Source organism: Anneissia japonica, unplaced genomic scaffold, assembly GCF_011630105.1.
Source record: "Anneissia japonica isolate Jap-2015-1 unplaced genomic scaffold, ASM1163010v1 scaffold456_len727751_cov192, whole genome shotgun sequence".
Taxonomy (NCBI): domain Eukaryota; kingdom Metazoa; phylum Echinodermata; class Crinoidea; order Comatulida; family Comatulidae; genus Anneissia; species Anneissia japonica.
The window spans coordinates 142,030-162,544 of NW_022713155.1; the positions used below are offsets into that span (position 1 = coordinate 142,030).

General features: G+C 32.2%; 2 protein-coding genes across 4 annotated transcripts in view; both read right to left on the minus strand.

The window, feature by feature from the left end:
* The window catches only part of LOC117108259 (transcription factor ETV6-like), a 30,624-nt gene extending 18,370 nt beyond the window's left edge, over nt 1–12,254 (minus strand). Inside the window, exons 1-2 of one of the 2 annotated variants that reach the window (XM_033250233.1) lie at nt 12,033–12,254; nt 2,207–2,253 (exon numbers count right to left, since the gene is read on the minus strand). Coding sequence is in view for 1 of the 2 variants with exons in the window: in XM_033250231.1 (XP_033106122.1) it covers nt 1,189–1,225 (37 nt within the window). In the remaining variant the exon portion in view is untranslated. Of the gene's footprint in view, nt 1–1,188; nt 1,339–2,206; nt 2,254–12,032 lie in introns of those variants that run through there. The other variant, XM_033250231.1, reaches the window with a different exon arrangement.
* A 2,105-nt stretch (nt 12,255–14,359) lies between these two features.
* Nucleotides 14,360–20,515, minus strand: part of LOC117108279 (uncharacterized protein DDB_G0290685-like) — a 6,752-nt gene continuing 596 nt past the window's right edge. Inside the window, exons 2-9 of one of the 2 annotated variants that reach the window (XM_033250252.1) lie at nt 19,939–20,019; nt 19,316–19,418; nt 18,701–18,768; nt 18,176–18,245; nt 17,827–17,898; nt 17,373–17,522; nt 16,569–16,790; nt 14,360–16,047 (exon numbers count right to left, since the gene is read on the minus strand). In XM_033250252.1, coding sequence (XP_033106143.1) covers nt 14,494–16,047; nt 16,569–16,790; nt 17,373–17,522; nt 17,827–17,898; nt 18,176–18,245; nt 18,701–18,768; nt 19,316–19,418; nt 19,939–20,019 — 2,320 coding nt within the window. In that variant the 3' untranslated portion in view covers nt 14,360–14,493. Of the gene's footprint in view, nt 16,048–16,568; nt 16,791–17,372; nt 17,523–17,826; nt 17,899–18,175; nt 18,246–18,700; nt 18,769–19,315; nt 19,419–19,938; nt 20,020–20,515 lie in introns of those variants that run through there. The other variant, XM_033250253.1, reaches the window with a different exon arrangement.

Sequence of the window (20,515 nt, forward strand, 5' to 3'; positions counted from 1 at the left end):
GGTAAACTTCCTGTGCTGTTCGCACTGGACTAATTATGGTAAAACTAGCCAACGTGTTGGTTAGTTTTACCAAAAAAAGTCCAGTGCGATTGTGGCTTAATAAGCATTGGTTGAATAAATCGAGGGCCCTGTGTTGGATCTTGTTCTAAATTGGTCAGACTGGGATTTTACAGTATTGTCAGACACAATTCTTGATCACTGTTATCATTGTCATGTGTTAATACCAAAATTTATAGTCTTTTATATATACTATTTTGTACAATAGTGAACAATGGCCTTAAAGTTTGGGCGTTTTGAGATCAAATCGATGGTTCACTGCTGCCCACATGTAATACAGTAACATCAATTCAGAATGTGCGCTATAAATATGGAAACAAGTTGAATGTTTTACGAAAGTTTTAACAGGAAGAAGCCTGAAACAAAGTTTGTCTGATACAGATTCAAACAAATTGTAACAATGTAAAATTTCAAGCAATCATTATTACAGTCTCTTAAAATATTACAATAATGGTGTGAAGGCAAAGTACTTTCATACTTAAATTGTTACATTTAGCTTGATAGCTAAAGTTAGAAGAGACTTTTTTATTCCTTGTTTCGCGTACTTATTTTTGTAAGATCATCAGAGGAGGGCGGAATATGAAGAAAATTTTGCTTTCTTATTTAGCAAACAGTTTTGCCAAAAACATCCAGACTGAGGAGAAAATAAAAATAAAATTTTATTGGTGAATGTAAAATAGGATGGTTAGATGCTTCAAATTTATATAATTAGGAAGAAATATACATATCTTATCTTTGTAGATTTCAAGGCAGTGGAGGGCATAATAAAAATTAAAAAAAACTTTTATTTTTTTCTAAAATTTCCATTTTTTTGTGGCGGTATGTGCGCTAATTGGCCAAAAATAAAATTTCTATTCGAAATCATCAATATTTGCAGTTGGTGGGTAAAAGCTAAACAAGGTATAAAAAAAGTCATGCCTTATGTGTGAGATTTAATTCCACCACTTTCTAGTATATCGATCTCTTTGTATAGGCGATGAATTTTACAGGAGTTTGTCAATAAATAATAAAATATTAAATTACGTGGGGATGTGTGCATTAATATCTACAATAATAATTATTATTTAATCAAATCATTCAAATTATAAACATAAAACCAGCAGTGAACACATTTAGATAACACTGACTTACTTTGTGTTGCGAGGTATGGCTGTAAAGCTGATAGCATCTCTAAATGTTGGTGGATTTGTAATTATAATATTCCAAGTACGTTTGAATTAGGCAAAGCACCTAGTAATTAAGTCTATGCACGTCAGAATGGTTTCAAAATGTTTCCAGGTACCGACTCCACTCTAAACCAGAGTCACCTTAATAATACTTAGTCAATTAAATGTGAAAATTAAAGTAGGCAGGGCTATGGAAATTTTCAGCATACCGATTGGCTAATTGTGTCACTGGTGCAGTATCACTTTATTTGCACACTGCAAAATTCATCAACAAAACAGCATTGCATATAAATGGACTTTGATTTCTTTAAAACAGAATCTATTTTAAGTTCATGTAGATGGAATTCTAGGAAGGTGGATTTTAGTATTGTTGCATCACAAGGTTATATAGAAAAATAAAAAAATAGAATATTCTTTCTAATAATTTTTTGGTTTTCTTTTAAAAAAAGGCAACAGGAACAGGGGTGAATGAACAGGTGCTTTTTAAATATTGAAAACATTTTAGTATGTGACAACAAAACAAAATAAAATAGATGACGTAAAAGGTACTTTTTCAGAATATAAACACGTCATACCTAGCTTTTAAGTAAAAAAGCAATGATTTCAAAGTTAGAATGCTTCATTAGATAGAACCAAAATCACTGATTGAATGAGGAAACTCTGATTTGGCCAATAACACAAGATCTTATAAATATTCATAACTCTTTGGAAGGAGACAAGGAAGGAAGTGCAATTTGTTTGAAGACAGGAAAAAAAATTAAATGTTCTAAAATAATGGATAAAATAAATGTTTAAAAAAATCAGGTATTGTAGTTTCAAGGTAGTAGTAAAAAGATATATATTGTTACAGAGCAGATCTCTTCAACCACAAGACCAAACTTAAGGCTACAAATTTAAGCAAAGTATATCAAATTTAAATATAAATTTTACTTTACTCATAATTGTTTAAACTGAAGTTATTATCAATTACAAAATAATCTTACCTTTGAGATCATCTAATGTTACAATCCAGATGAATGCGACGACCAACCTGCAAAACAATAACCCAACTTTATGAATTGCATCGTATTAGTGTGTCAACTTATACTTTGAAATGAACCAGTACACATAATCTTCAAGTGAATGCATTCCCTGGTTGGTAAGCCAATAGAAGAACAATTATGGATATATTGAGAAAACTTCCCTTTAATGAATGAAAGAGGAAACAAATACAAATTATTTCTCAAAAAAATACTGAGAAGCTAGTAAAGAACATCTGAGATAGATTAGAGATAATAGAAACCTGTACATACAAAGCATGAGAGAGACAAAGTGGAGGATTTTTTTTGTATTTCCACCAAAACAAGCTTCACTTCCTTTTAAGTGTGGATAGTTACGTCTACTATCGCTACTCCCCCTGAGAATCACTACCATCCAACATCAGGAAGTACTGTTTCCTTCGCATGGGTTCGTTTTAATAAACATCATTCTACACACATTTTGCATTTTATTTGTTTCATATTAATAGAAGCACAAAACATTTAAATCGTTAGAATTGGACACATTGTGGTGATGTATTTTGTAAAATGTATTTTGTCTTTTATGAGAATTAACAGTAACTGAAGTGCTATGTTATGGTATCTTATTTTGTTTATTTTGTATATTTTGCACTAATGACTCAAATATATTATTTTTCTAATTCATGGCATTTTTAAATTACTCAATTGCATATGTTACAATTTAATAACCATAACAAAAATAATAAAATAAAAAGAATAATATTAATAAAAATACTATTGACAATAATTTATTACTATTATTATTATTATTATTAGGCTGGGGCAGACACCCCTACTCCACCCCCCCACCCCCACACCATGGCGGAAATTTAGTTCTATACTAAGTTAGTTAAAATACAAAATATGACCATTAAGTCTTCATTGAAAGAGGGATTTAGTCCCACATTATCTATTTACGCATCATCCCCTCCCCCAGCTTCCCACCCCAACTGTTTTGGCTATCCTTCATCCAAGCTACTGTAGAGACAATGCCATTATTTTGACATTTCCAGCAACAACTCCTCCTTACACAGATGTGAATACTGGCTTTAGTCTCAGCCACTTCACACCCAGTCTTTCACTTTCTATAAGCATTTCCCTATTTGGACTCTCTGCAGACATTACCGTAATCTGCTGATGGCGTTTGGAACAACTCAATTGAAACGTTGAGAAATTCTCAACAAAACACAAAGAGTTCTCCTCAGAAATATTTACATGGTTGTTACTTATAAAGTACCACAGTCATGTCATCACAAGACCAGGTGGCGCCCTATAGGCTTTCTGAAGTACGCATTTTAAAACCTAATAATTTACCGTCAAAATGTACTAAAAACACAAAAAGCTTGCATTATATTAGTTATCGAACACACATTTACAGTAATCATCAATTAACATTTACAAAGAAAAATTAAGATACAACTTCTTAATAATTACATTAGAAATTGGGATCAATGGTTTGCCAGTGGAGAAAATGGCGTTGGTTGAACGCATTTTGTGCCACCGATAGCAACGGAGTAGTATCATGTGGTATCGTGACGTAACACTGTATTACTCTATAGTATAATACTCTTTTATAGTACCGAATACTAAAATGCCTCAAATCTGTGATTTGCCCAAAATGGGCATGATGATGATGTCATATCATTCGGCCTACTATACCATATATGGACATGGTGATGTCATCAAACTTATGGATAAATCACATGTATTTGTCACATAGAGCTTGGCAATGTGAACAGAGCTTAAGTTAAACTCTTTGAGATTTCTTTGTACAAAATACTATTTGTCAGATTATAATCACGGTATTAGGCAAGGTTTTTTTATACCTTGTTTAGCGAACCCACCGCCCGCCAATAATGATGACTTGAAATAAAAAGAAATTTTATTTTTGGCCAATCAGCACACCCATTAGCCAAAAACTGGGAAATACAAGTTAGTCTTCATTTTTATTACACTAGTCGCTACCTTGAAATCTCCAAAAATAAGATATGTATATTTCTTCCTAAAATTAAAAGCATTTAAACATCCCATTAAGTCTACACTGTTTATATTCACCAATAAAATTTTATTTTTATTTTCTTCTCTTTTTGGATGTTTTTAGCAAAACTCTTTGCTAAATAAGACAACAAAGTTTTATTTTTCCCCCCCCTCCCCTCCTCTGACGATCTTTATAAAAATATCATTTTTACAAACGTACAAATCATACTCCTTTCTGTAACCAACTCGAAAGATGATTTCTGTCATTTTGCGATCATTTATATTTTTAATAGAAGAGTACAAATGCCTACATTGTCAACCCCTCTCCCAATAAAGCATGTTTTGTAATCTTACAAAAATGATGAAAATTATGTACGGTCCCTAATATATATGTTGGAAATCAAGAATAATTTTGGTAACAATATCAAGTGCAGTTATTTGCTACATATTTTACAGTAATTCTTTCAGTCTGATCCCTAGTGTCTTCTAACTAAAATAGTTACACTTGAGATCAGATGTTGGAAGTCGTACCATAAATTCTGACATATAAAGCGATTGCCAAAAATGCAAATTGTGACCCAAAAATAGGGGATCGTCTGAAATGCCGGATATAATACTAATATGAAACTGTCAAACATGCCAAAAAACTACATCATGATATAAGGTCAGTGAATTTTTTGAAAATAAAATACAAAGGATTATTTTGATGGACAAAAATGGACTTCAAAGGTCGACACATCTTAGTCGGAACATTCTCCCTACACTGTTTCATGGGCTTCCCTAGCAGTCTACAACTTTCTTGTGAGAGGGTAGCTAACAATATATAAGTCCATGGAGTTGAATGGCATCATTTATTAGTCTCTTCCTACTGGACAATTTCCTATTATTTTCCTCGGTCCTACTTCAATAATTCCAGTGATCTATTTTTGGAATTAATATTATGATCCCATGACAACTACCACTAGGGCGAAAAAATATAAAAGAATGTGTGCCTTTGTTAAACCTTTGTGATTCACTTCCTCTGTAAGCCATTGACATAGAATTTTCTTTCTTTAATTTTCAATGGTATAAGAGGGTTCAGCTTGTTCTTTCGTGGAATTCAAAATCTACAAAAAAAATCCTAAAACTAAGACAAATGCTACGAAGAGTGCATCCCCTCCTATGGGTCAACGTATTCAATTGCATTCTAGGTAATACTTCTCTACTAGACAATGGACAATATACACTTAACTCAGATTGCAGCCAATCTTTATTAAGAGGACAAATACGATACCTTTATAAATATATAGTATTAATAGTAAAAAGGCTTTAATTGGGTCATAATCTAATTTTTTTTTAGCTTTTTTGACATTCGTCAACACATTCCCTAATTATTTATTTTTAAATAAATATTTACCTGCATATTATTCAGATTGTATAGTTTTAATCTAACATATTTTTCACTGATTTGTATAGTTTCGTAATATACAGTATTTATCATATGAGTTTGTTTCCGTATGTGTAGACAATGCAATATAAAATACTAAATTAATTATTTTGATTAGGACCTACTTCCCGTGATGGTTACATACACTTGCAGTATTACACACAACTATACATTCACACTAAAGGCAAACGCCTCCACTTCACAGGATATTGGTATGGCCTATAGATAAGCCTATAAATGTACATACTGTAGCTCCGGAAGCCATTAGTATATAAGAGATTTGTATACAACAATAACAGCCCTTAATTTCCACACGCAGATACACATCATGAAAAGGGTTCTGTAAAGGGACTTTCCCTTTTGTGTTATATTGATCATTACTTCCAGGAACAGTTCAGGTGTGTAAAGCCACCTATTGATTCAGCATTGTGAAAACAGACCTGGATGTTTTATGGTTATAATATCTATTCATCAGTTTTAAGCAAAGGTTATAAAGCTTAAAGTACGTAAATAATACCATATCACAGAAATCAAGACATATATCTAGGACATTTTAATAACTATTCTGGCACTTGATCAAAATATAAAATGAGGCAGATCTGTGGCACTTTACAGGAAGTAATTAGATTACAAGTGTTTGACTGACAACAATATATAATATGCAGTATTATGGATTGTAACATGGACCTTATAATATTAGGTCTATAGTTGTAACATATAATAAGTATTATCTACTTCAACATATTGTTATAAAATATTTATAAATCAGTGGAAAACCAAAAATACCAAATTTAAGTGGTTTTACATCAATTATAAAGGTAAACATCAGTTTGACATCCAGTAATTCTATTAAGCATGAATAATTTTACTGCACAAAGGTACGCTGTTAATTAAAAGTGAAACAAAATTGTGGCATATTAATAATAAAAACAGGAAGTACCTGTAGTATGTGATATTAATATAGAATGCAGAATGTAAAATCAGAAGACAGTAAACTGAAGTGGATCTTACAACAGATTCCTTATTTATGACGAAAATTGAATTGTTAAAAAAATATTGTCGCCAGGAAAATTTGTAAAAACCCAAAAACACTTAACAAAAATAAAAGAAAAATAAAATTGAAAATTATGCACTGAAAACAGACAAAAAAAAATGAAAAATGCAAAAATCCTTTTATATGCTCATTAAAGAGAGTTTAACTTCCACAAACACTTCAGTTTTGATTATTTACTATGAAAATATTTAAATTGATTACTTGCCAAATTGGGGTTCTCAATTTCAAAACTTAATTGTTTATTTGCCTACATATGGCTTAAATGTCTTTTCTTTTTTCCTGTCCGAATTTTCAATAAAAAAAAAAACAAACTAATAGACTTAAATGATATTGTCTTGTAATCACTTGTCTTTAAGTTCTGAGTTATGGATGCACATTTGTTTTACAAAATGTGCTACTTTGCGAAAGTACAGTACAGTATACGACCCAAACACAAATTAAGCAATTCAAATACTAAACTTTATCTTTAAAGACTTAGATGAAAAAAAGTAAATAAAACATGAGTCATTCTGCCACCCTGATTGGTCAAAGAGATGGTAGACCAACAACAACTCCAAAAACCATATTTCCTCTACCCAAATGCTGAAAAAAAAAATTAAACATGTAAAAAAAAAAATTATACATGAGTCATTCTCCCACCCTGATTGGTCAAAGAGATGGTAGACCAGCAACAATGGCTGCTTGCAAAAAAAACACCCAAAGTACCTCCTTCCAAGTGCTAACAAAAACAACAATGCATCATGCTCATGTTGCTTCCACAAACCACAGACTCCATTTAAGTGTGCATAAACCAAGGACACTTACAGAAGTCCTTTCACAAGACCATTACTGTTCTTTCATCTACTATGCTATAAAATACTACAATACACAGACTATTCATTAATGTTTTATGCCTAAATACTATTTGTGGAATAAAAAAAAAATATTTAAATATAAAATTCAATAATTAAAGTGGTTAATTTGCATACTGTATGTATTTAGTGATGGGTTATCAGCTTTTAATTCAAAATTAGAACGAGAAAATATTTTTCATTTCATTTATTTATTCTGGAGAAATACAGAACTAATAGATAACATGAACAGAGAAAATGCCATATACTGTACTTGCCCGGAGGAATCCAAAAATGATAAACATCACAATCATAACGAACATGCATTAACAATAAAACACACAATTACGATTACATTTCAATAGAGAGACAGATACTAGTAAATAATGATTTTATATTCTTCACCTTAGCTGGTAATAAATTAAAAGAAAAAAAAATGTCCATTTCAATTCAATTATTTATTCATCATCAAATGTATGTCAATTTATAAATAAAACTTTAAACCTGTTAAAAATCGGATAAAAGATGAAAAGGACATTCATGAAACTTAAATGAGCTTGTAAAATGACAACCTGGATGTAGAGTAGTAAAATTGCTTAAGAATAAAAATTGTTTAACCATAAAAATAAAAACAAAAATGCTGTTCTAAATCAACAAAAACTGAAATTACTTCTCAATCTGTATCTCATTGAAAGCTGATAACATACTTGAGGTTTAAATTATGTAAATTAGCAAACAACACCTGGATTCTTTAGGGCTTTTTACAGTAGTAAAATTGTTTAAGAATAAAAATTGTTTAACCATAAAAATAAAAACAAAAATTATGTACTAAATCAATAAAAACTGAAATTACTTCTTTAATCTGTATCTCACTGAAAGCTGATAACATATTTGAGGTGTAAATTATGTAAATTAGCAAACAACATCTGGATTCTTTAGGGCTTTTTACAGTAGTAAAATTGTTTAACCATAAAAATAAAAACAAAAATTCTGTACTAAATCAACAAAAACTGAACTGCTTCTTCAATCTGTATCTCACTGAAAGCCGATAACATATTTGAGGTGTAAAATGTAAATTAGCAAACAACACCTGGATTCTTTAGGGGTTTTACCACAGGTGTAGTAGGCTTAATATATATTTAATTAAGCCTGTCTATTATTTATCTTAATGAAATGAAAACATTAAAAATGATTGTTTAGGATTATAACAACTTACTTCACTTTCAACTGAAAATACCTTTAGAAATCATGGTTTTATAGAAAAATAATGATGCTGTTTGTACAAGACCTTGCAATTTTAGTGGTGTGCTAATAATGATGTAAAATATTAACAACTATTGCAGGATATTTGGTCTAGTTAAGAACTAAACAATAATCTATTGTTTGTTTTTGAGGATATCAAAACAATGAATAATCATGATTATGTCTGGACTTGTCCTTAACTGTCGCCTACAACTACCTTGTTATGACGTTATTCTGCAAACTTCCTGAGGAATGAAATTGGTAGAGATTATAGTCATCAGATACCATGCAACTGAATTTCATTTTACTGTAATATTTCATTTTTACCGATGCAGGGGTCCCAACACTCCCCGAAGCCGCGGAAGTCTCCCAGAAATCAGGAAGGCCTCCCACACTCCTGGGGGCAAGCAAGAATCTCCCGGAAAGTAATCCATCTCTAGCAATTTCATGATATTTGCATGTTTTTACCAATTGTTAATATTTACAACAATTGTCTCCCGGAAGTCAGTGCCAATGGGTATCACCTGCTACTGTATCCACAGCTGAATATCATTTAGATGTATTAAGAAAGCTTATTTAAACAGATCTCCCGGATGTAGATTCTTCCAATCTGGGACCCTTGCCAAGGTCTTTTATAGGGTTTCCCTTCTATTTAGCTGTTTGCTCCGGTGGTGTTTGCTGCTGAAGGTTTGGTGTTTATTAATCTTTGTTTTCCTCACATTATGCTGAACCATGTTGTTGTGCAACCAGATGCCGATTGTGTGGGGAAGCGCTCAGGGAGATGACTTTGGGGGAAGCAACTGGGGACTGGCCTGTGGAGGACAGCAGAGGGAGACTATGAAAAGAGGGGGGCTATGGATGGAATAGATGTTGAAGGGGATGTGGGATATTTTTGGGTCAGAATAAGCCTATTTATTTTGCACTAACGTTTTGTTTTGAGGTTTTTGCCCTTACTGTAAATGATCATTTTACTTTCTAAAATTTTTACTTTCATAATTCAACTGAAAAAAACCCTAAAAAAAACAATTCTTTTTACAAATGGTGATTTTCTTCCATATTCAACTGTGTTTTAGCAACGTTCATTGTTTTTTAGGCTTTCAAATAATATTTATTTCACTTTTTTATACTACAGAATTGTATGTTACTTTTTACAGCAGAAGTTTATTATATGATTCAAAGAATCAATTACAGTATCAATTTTCTACAGATTAATTTTTTATTTAAATTATTTTTCTACCTTGCGTTTTAATTTCAGTTCTTTTTTTTTGTTAATTTATATTTTTAATGTTTTCCTTATATAATTTGGTTTTTTTTTTACACTTTCTGATTTTTTTCATTTTTCTGTTAAATTTTTATATTTATTTGTAATGCTGATCAGCTCTGGCTGGATGAACCACCCTCACAAAATATTGTTGAAATAAATAAATAAATGGTTTCCCATTCGCTCTAGTTTATTTTGGGTTTAACATTTCTATACTATCTAAATTTCCAAAACATTATTATGTTACTGATGATAGCCAAAAATAAAAATTCAACAATTAATTCAACATAAACCAAACAATAACATAATTGCAAGTCATTCATTTTTTTTTCTATCTGACAAAAAAATATTTCCCATGACTTTCAATGTCTGGAAAAGACTCAAATAAACTTTCGTTAATTTCTATCCCATACGAACACTGAATAACAATGTTTATCCGATACAATAGGATCATTCAAAATCAATAAACAAATTTTCAGTTATTTAATTGTTTTCCTTATAGTATATTACCACAATAATCATAATACAGTAGTGTTGAATCATCAAGTACCATGTGACTCACTTAAAAAAGTACAATATACATATTTTCAGTTATTTTTGGTTTCCCCTTACAGTACAGTATGTTACCAGCTTGTAATTGTATTGAATTTCGACTTATTTTACCATGTGACTTACCGTAAATATGTTAAAGTTACAGTTTGGAATTATTATGACAAACTTGTTTTTCTTGACTTTCATAATTTCCATAATTAGACAGGGTGGACTGATATGAATACTTAGTGCTAAGAAGAGTGATTCAATTAATAACATTAATAAGGGGTTTTTTTCCCAGAGGAAACAATATTTTTGATATGTTGTACAAATTAATATTAAAGAGTGTTTGAAGGCTAATAAGATACAGATTTTAAAATATTAAAATACTGGGGAAACCTGAATATTTCTTTGGGAAAAAAATAAAAAACAAATTTTCTTTATCTTCTGTCATTCCCCCATAGAGATATAATAAGAATACTAGAGCGCTAACAGCAATATATTCGATGTTCGAAATACGCAGAGCTGTGTGTGTGTACCATGCAAGATGGCCGCCATAGATTCGGCCAATCAAATTTCGCCTGAGCACTATCATTTTCAATGGTGCCCTCAATTTACACCGAAAGTTCAGTACAGCTATGTTTGAAACTCGAGCGTTGCGGTGTATGGGTGTAATGTACACGATTTAAATTTTTTTTAAATATTTGAATAAGATGCTCTACCTGGCCTCTTTTTGGCTACGACAGTTTAATAATTTGTCATTATCTATACTAATTATCATTAATGAAATAATATTCAGTCAGAGGGCTTATTTATGGTAATAATATGTATACTAAGCCTGAAGGCGGCACTTTCCTACAGCAGCCATCTTGGATGGTACACATACACAACTCTGCATTGCTCCGCCATCTTGTCAGCACTCTAGTTGTTTATTAAATAGCTCTATGCATTCCCCCTACTACTAACAGTGAACACTTTTAATTTTCTTTTTAATATAAACGAACACATAATCTGATTAAACAAGATTTAAAACCATTTAATATAGTAGGAATGATGTCCAACATTTTATATATTCATTGGCCGCCTAGGCTACGCCTACACCCGTCTGGCTTGGCCTATATTATAATTAATAATATTAATATAATAATTAATATAGGCCTAGCTCCGCATTTTTATACAATATTTCTCCCATTAGAAATTTAGCTTCACCAAGAAGGAAAACTTAAATTTAACTAGGCCTAGGCTAGGCACAATGTGATGAATAACAGCTTATAATACAATTAGGAATGGAGGAGCTTAGTTTTTAGCTAAAAAGCCTAGGGGCCTAGGCCCCTAGCTAGGCTAATAGCCTAGGCCTGGCTGGCTAGGAATCGCAGTAGTAGGCTAGTCAAGGATGACTGTCCTCTCGGGCTGTGTCGTAACAAAAAAAAACATCAACAGACGCAACCTACCCAGATTAAACAGTAAATTGAGAACAACAGAGGCAGCAGGAAGCTCATTAACTATACATTTGCGCACGAACTTGTCTTATTAGGCTGCCGTCATCAAAGAAATCGAGACAGGCCATCATGTGACGTGTTATTAACCCATTATTTCTTGGAATCAGGGTACTTGGAAAAGATCAAAATAGCCGCCATTGGTGAAGCAGAAAAGAAAACATTTAATGTACATCAATTGCGCATGCGTGTATAAACAATCTCTTAACCAAAAGAGGGCGTCTTGCATCGAACCTTTTGATTTTTTTAATAAGGTCGTCAGGCCTATGACTGGGGGACCTAGACAGGGGACCGCAAAAGTCCACGGACTGTATACATGGGCGTCGATCGGTGGGGGACATGGGACACGTCCCCACCCCCATCTTTCAAAGTAGAGGGACATCATATCGATTGTCTCTCCTCCACTTTTCAACCCCCCACTTTTCACCAATCTTCTATAATTAAAACCCCACATTTAAAAGCGAATGTAAAGAATAACAATTACGTATTACCGTCATGAATTTTGTCTGTTCACTTTCCAAGTGCGGTACGTATTTCCCGGACCAAAACCGAGTAAAAACGCAATTAAATTGTTTATACATATGATTTCGTAACCATCTCAGAAACCACTAGGTTGATTTTATGGGTCAGCGGTTATCAGAGGAGGCTACATTTATTGTGAAAACCATGTACTGAACTTTGTTAAAATTTAAAGTGTATACTGTATACTTATTAGGCCAATATTTTTACAAATTCAAAAGTGCACAATTTATACTATAAACAATTTATTCCTTTTGTATATTATTATGACCCGTCCGTATATACTAGTGAATATTATCTAAATACATAGGATTACTTTTTTTTTTCCTAATTAAAAAAAAAATTATAGTTAGTCAATTGAATTTTATCATAGCCATTATTAAACAATAATTATACATTATTTATTGATACCAAAAGTTTACAAGCTCCAGTGTTACGTTGACGCAATCTCGCAATGACGTCATAATAATCAGTGGCGGATTCAAGTGGGGCAGAGCCGACCTTAAATTTTTCAAAATTATTTTTTAAAATGGAATAAAAACAAAGGGAAATTATTAGGTCTGAGAGTGCCATTTCCGGCAATCTAGAGGTGTCATAATCATAACTTTTCTTTCCTCAGCCCCAACCATGGTGAGGCTGAGGTGATCTACTTTTCCAAATTGTGCAAGCCCCTACCTGTTTCCACCCCACCCCCTTTTTTTTTTCTGGAGCCGCCACTGGTAATGATAAATTAAGTAAATCACCGTTATGTTTGAGAAATCAAAATGCTAACCAATATTTTGCGTGCTCCCTATCTCCCTAGTATTGTTTGATTGTAAATTAACGGGTATTATTTCCACTCACAATAGTGTACTCGCAATATTACTTGCACAAAAGTGAAATTCAAAAAGAGGAGAAAAGTAAAAACCTCTTGATTGATTTTAAAACTACTGCTGTACTGTACATGCAAAAGACTAAATTAATAACTGTTTTAAGTTTATCTTATTTGTTTTTCATGGTTCGAATTTTGAATATGTCACAAGCTAATCAGTAAATAATAAATCATTATTTTTATGAATGTTAGTTTGCACGAAATATACAAGCAGGCAAAATTATGACTAAATAGTGAGTATTTCAGTGGCAGATTCAAGGGGCCCAGCCGACACACCATCCCTATATTTTTTTTTGTTTCGAAATTTGAAAGCGGAGAAAAATAAAAATTATATTCAAATTCAGTTTGAGAGTGCCATTTCCGACCAACTAGAGGTGCCATAATCATAAATTTTCTTACATCAGCCCCAACCACGGTGGGGCTGAGGTGGTCACACTCTCCATCTGTAAAAGTCCATCTCTGGGCACAGCTCTATTTAAAATTACTGGATCCGCCACTGGTTATTTTGAAAATTTCGTATGGAAATAAATGTTAATTGCATTGCTTGAAATCAATTAAAAGGATAAGCGCCAAAGCTTCCGGGGGTTCGCCACCTGGTCCCTGGTATTTTTCATTTTGCGGGTTATTTTTCATTTCGTCCCCCCCCCACTTTCCACCACCGATCGACGCCTTTGACTGTATATGAAAAATGTATTTTACTACTGTCTCTTATACACATCTAGATGTGTATAAGAGACAGAGTCTACACACTGTGAATTAACGATCTGATCAGCCAACTGGGTGGGTCTCTTTAGGGACGGACTGTTTGTGGAAACTACATATTTTTTAGTATATTACATTAAAATTACATATAACTATCAGAGATAAACCAAAACATATACAACTCGAAGAATATTTGTTAATATAGTGCATTTATTAATATTAAATACATATCAATGAGATATCTTTCTAAACACAATGTAATTGTCCTCTTAGGAAATTCATATTTTTAAGATTATACCATAAGATGATATTTAATAAATAACCTTAATCAAAACCAGGAGGTGGCAAAATTGGTGTTTTTGATTTGAAACCAGGAGGATGTGACACTGGACCCTCAAGAGAAGCCTTCTGGGTAATTGATTTCAGTTTGCTGTCATCAGTACAGACTGCTGCCTCTTTCGAAACATCACTTCTAGTACTCAATTTTGAACAGTCTTTTTGAAAATTGTCATTTGTGTTGTGTTGTTTTGTAACAGCAGACTGCTGTAAATGATCTTCAATATTAGTTTTTTTCCCTGCCTCAACAGAGAATTTTTTGGGGTTTCTCTGATATCTTTGATGCCTGTATCTTTGATGGCCAGTATTTGATTGTCCATCTTTTTTGATTGGTTTATTTTCCCTGAGATATCTATTATCATCATCTTTTCTTGATGATGGATTCCTAGCTGAATGTGTTGTTTTGTGTCTAATGCCTTTTTCATTATTATCATTACTACCATGCAATATTTCCTTTAATAGCCCATCACTCACATCTTGTTTTTTCTCCGAACCCTTAATCTCACTACTTTCTGAAATATTTCTTCTTGCTGTGCCACCACCTGACCTATATTGCTGTTGACTCCCTGCCGTGGAACCACCACTACTTCTTCTTTGATATTGACTGCCACTACCTGATCTTCTTTGATACTGGCTTCCTGCTGTGAAATCACCATTTCTTCTTTGATGTTGATTTCCTCCCGTGGCATCATCTGATCTTCTTTGATGGTGACTGGCACCACCTGATCTTCTCTGATTTTGACTTCCTGCCGTGGTACCACTTGATCTATGATAATGCTGACTTTTTGCCATGGATTCCTCTGATCTATGACTTTCATCTTTAGTACAATTATTTACATCTCTTTTCCTCCAATTACCAAATTTTCTTTCTCCTGTTCTAAAATAATGGTTATTTCTTCCTCTATTTTGTCCATGATTATATCCACTTTTTGATCTCCTATTATCCTGTACATTCCTTTTTTCATTCTGTGTTCTATCTGTTTGTATCATTTCCTTTTCGTCTATTTGACCAGACTTAATTCCATCAAGTTCTGCACCCTTATCCTGCTCTGTATCAATCAACTTTTTTTGTTTTGTACTGTCAGTGTCAGAGACATGTTCAGAGCTTTCTGATTTTTCTGACACACTACAATTCAATTGATAATCTGTCCCCTCTTTAAGCTCTTCTTCACATTCCTTTAGATCTGGTGTCTCCTCAGGTGCCTGGTTCCTACTTATCCCATCCTGCGATACATCCTGAATGTTATTAGGTTCAGTAGAGTCTTCTGCCACAGATTTTGTAGCAAATGATGAAACTTCTTCACATGACTTATCCATACTAGCATTATCATTCCCGCCATTTCCATTGCATCCAAGTTCCTTGCCTGGCTGCTGTCTCTGCCGTTCTGCATCTCTATATGACCGGTTACCATATTTGTGGTAGTTTTCTCTTCTTGATCTTGAATGGACTGTGTTTCGCTTGTCACAATATTCACTTTTTGGTGCTGAACAGTTTATATTATCACCAGGAGGAATAGTTGATAAGGAAGGAGTTGACACAGTCTAAAAAAACAAAAAATAAAAACAATATAAAAAAAATGATATAATACCTGATTGATGATGAATCAACAAGATGGCTGTCATAGGAAGAGCATTACCTTTGCCATAGTACACAGATTGCAAATGAATGTAACAGTAATAAATAATTATTAATACTTAATAATTATTAACAATAATAATTAATTACTAACTTAGCCTAGCAAGGATCTAAGTAAAGCAACTGATTTAAATAAAGACAGTACAGTGTAATATATAGTACACAATCAAATTTATGTTCATCTTCACATTGATGCTTAATTGCAACATAAAGGTAATACATCTGTATGCAAAACTGTATATTAAATTGAACGGTGCAATTAAAAATGATGGCTAGGTGTACATTGGTTAGCTAAACTACAGCGGCCATTTTGTTGTGTACCAATACACTGTTCTTTAGAACATCAATTGCAATGGAGTTAGTAATCTAGTGATTTTATAACAAAATTATGATGAAAACTGCATTATTTTAAGTTTTTTCTACTTACAGTTGAGATATCAAGAAGGAATCTATTACTCTCTGCTTCAAGATCTATGATGCCACCTTTCTCTTTCTGTTTGTTAAACAACTTCTTCATCTCTTCTTGCCATCTTCTCATGGATTCATCTGGCTCAAAGGAATCATCTTCAACTGATTTCACAACTTCTAAGCCTTTGGTCTCTAGGTCACTCACATAGGAGATAGGTTCTCTACATACCGGACATACAATCTGTGAAGAGGTACACATAAATGAAGAACGTCGACTAAGTGATACAAGTTACTAATTTCTTTTCATACAGCTGAGTGTAAACTAGTAAAGCTACTTCAATTCAATAATCCATTATACAGTCTGTGTTGAGATAATAAACATAAAAAACATAATTCAATATTTTTAGCTTTCAATTAATTATTTGAACAATAAAGAATACAGTATCAATAGGTTGTAGGTTTGAGCATGAATATAAATTGGAATGAAACTAGTCTGATGCTCAGCCAGTTCCATAATACTCCCCAGTGGTATGTGGAGGAGGTAATAACAGGTACAGATTAGAGGGGGCTAAACTCTGGAAATGTTATTTCATCAACCACACATGCATCATGTGGGGACCATACTCCCAAGGTGGGGCTAAGTTAGGTGTTGATTTAAACCATCTGAAATATTTGGTAGCCTCTTCACACCCACCCCCTCCCCCTCCAGCTAAAAATCCTGGATCCACCACTGAATAATGCACCATGAGTCAGCTTACATTGAACAATACAGTCATTATACAAATCTCCACCATTATTATTTTTATTAAGTTATTCAAGTGACCTTGAGTTCCTTCTTCTCTTGTGGTATTCTATTCTCCTCAATCTCAGCAGCTTCCTTTTCATGGTCTTTTGTGCAAACATCAATATACCTCTCCAGGCAACTTATATGGAAATAATGATAACATTCTGTTTTGGTAAAGGCATCATCATCCTATTTAAACAGATAATAAATATATACAAAATTATTACAGTTCTGTACAATTGATGGTGTGCTTTCTGTATTATCAAAATTATTATTTACACTATTACTAATTATTAACAACAATTATAACTATTAATACGGATATTATAAACATTATTTATTATTATAAAAATTAAAGTTTTATTAACAATTCGTCTTCTTCCTTATTTTTAGCACAGAGACAATATACTGTAGTATGTGCTAAGTGTATTAGTATTACCTTTATTATTACTGTCATTATTATCATCATCATTATAATCATTATTAAGTTTACCTGGAACCCAGTGAGGCACACCGCACAATTACAGCTGGGAGTGTTGTTGTGTGTCAAGCTATCCTTTGCATGCTTTGAAAAAACAAACAATACCTTCAAATGATTTTTTATATTCTACGTACATTAAATTGTCTTGAATGATATAAGATATGATTACCATTCTCAGCACAGCCTGTCAAAGGTTAACAGGAAAAATTTTTAACAGTCCTTTGGCCAAGTTGATGCAGTATACTCCCTTGGAATATTATATGCAAATCTTGACAGGTTATTCTTTAGAACAAGAACTATTACTCATTTCTCATACTATCATTATTCAAGTTTAATTTTCATCCATTTGTTTTCTTTTTACCTGAATAAGCATAAACAGAACTTGATTGCCAAGGTTCTCAGTAGCATGTTCCTCCAGTGTTTTCTTCAAACTAATGATTAAAAAAAACATAATGTCAATGAATATAAAGTGATAAGAATGACAATAATAGGCTAATAATTATTTAATATAATAATATAATAATAATAATAATAATAATAATAATAATAATAATAATAATAATAATAATAATAATAATAATAATAATAATAATAATCAATCAATCAACTTTATTTGGGAAACAAGTTCAGATTAAAAAACTACACTGCAGTGGCGAAAAAATAGTTGTTGAGGGGGAAAAATGATGATTTTACTAAAACCTACCTTAAGGGGAACTTAATGGAGAAATTAGAGTACGATGTTAAGGGGAAAATAACATGACATTAAGGGGAAAATAACACAAAAGATATTCCCCTTAAGTCCGAGTTAGCACTAGTTATTATTATTATTATTATTATTATTATTATTATTATTATTATTATTATTATTATTATTATCATGCTTTACCTGTCAACAAACTCATCAGATATTCCTCTTGGGTTCTTTATGCTGATTATTGGCTCTGCATGTGGATACTTTAAAAACAAAAGAAGAAAACAATACAGTAATACACTAATTATAATAATAACAAATAACAGTAATAATAACAATAATAAAAGTGCTATATTTTAAAAATGAACAGCAACATCAATAATAACAATAAGAGAAACAGCTCTTTAAGCTGATATGCCCTTTAATATCATGGCCCATGAGCACATTGAAGAAAGCAATACATTCTTGTAAAGACTAGGTAATTCACCTAGTCATATTCCTGCCTCCAACACCTCTTGTTCCATCTTGTTTTTATCTCTTGACCACCCAAACTCATTGTCAAAACCCAGCTCAAGATATCACAATGCACTTCTCTTCTCCACATTAAGATGCTTTGCAATTTTTTACCCACATAAGTAATTTAACAATTCTTTTTAATCAAACAGCCAATCACATTTATTTAATCCATGTAAATGGTAAAAAAAAATTTTTTTTTAGTCATCTGACACATGCAGGATATTGACCCAGACCTGAAACTGCTAGATTGATTTCTAATCTGCAAATCATGCATTCAAAGTTGAGTCAACTTACTGCCTGTGGTATATGTAGAATGAGTGTTAAGCACACATACTGTTCATGTGCTTGGCCTGCTGTTGCTGGATGCAGTACAATCTCAATACACTCAGCAATTCCACTGTCAAAAAAAAAAAAAGAATTTAGAAGAAAATTGAAGAAAAGATATACTGCATGTATCAAAAAAATTAAATTAACATTTCCAATACCTCAAATGAAAAAATCAAATAATGCTAATTTTAAAGACATTTTACTGCACTACTAAACTACTTAAATTTGATTACCAACCAATTTAAGGGTCTACATTGGAACACAGGAATGTTTTTGTTAAAATTTCTGTTAATTGACAGGGAAAATATATTCTTGTTGAGATCTTTAATTGTAAGTTATTAACAAACTTAACTATAGTGACCTTTAATTTTTAGTCTGAATTGATTTTGATTTTACTTCTTCTTTTGTCATATCATATTTTGGAAACACAACTTCCTGATATTTTTCCCCAAACAATAGATGGTCTTAGAAAAATAACATTCAACCAAAGTGGTCTTCAACAATAATGTAATTTGCATAATAGTAGGCCTTGGGCCTCCTAGCTTTAGTCAGGTGTGATGTGAGTGAGTATTGTTTCATATCATATTTACCATTGCTCTGTAATTAAAAGTTCATCGATGTAAATAGAATTCAAAATTTCAATTTCCTCTTGTCTCAATTGAAGATTCTCACTGTAAAATTATGAAAAAACTTGGAAAGTAAGCTTGAGTGCCAATTTATTAAAGATTTGTGCAAAGTTGCATATAATAATATATATTATGTATAAGACAAATGTCCTGCAAAATCCTCATTTATTATTCTTCCAACAAGTTTTTGTAATTAAGTACAGTAACATGAAAAATATTATATAAAATGCCTGTCTTAGATCTATATTCTTCTCTGGCCCTGTGAGGTGTAAAAAATACCCTCACTATCAATATCTTGAAACATCAAATGAAAACATCATTGCTTTTAGTTAAGGTTAACAAAATTGTAGGTAAACTCTTTTTTTCTTGCTTAATAATGGGTCTAATTTGTATAATTAATCTTTGCTTTTTCAGTACTCGTCACTCGTATTATGTATTGTATTTCATGGAATGAATTGAGTGGAATAAATTGAATTGGTATTAATTACATATGGTAGAAAGAAGGTATAGGGCCGGCCCTAGGGTAGGCCACAACAATATT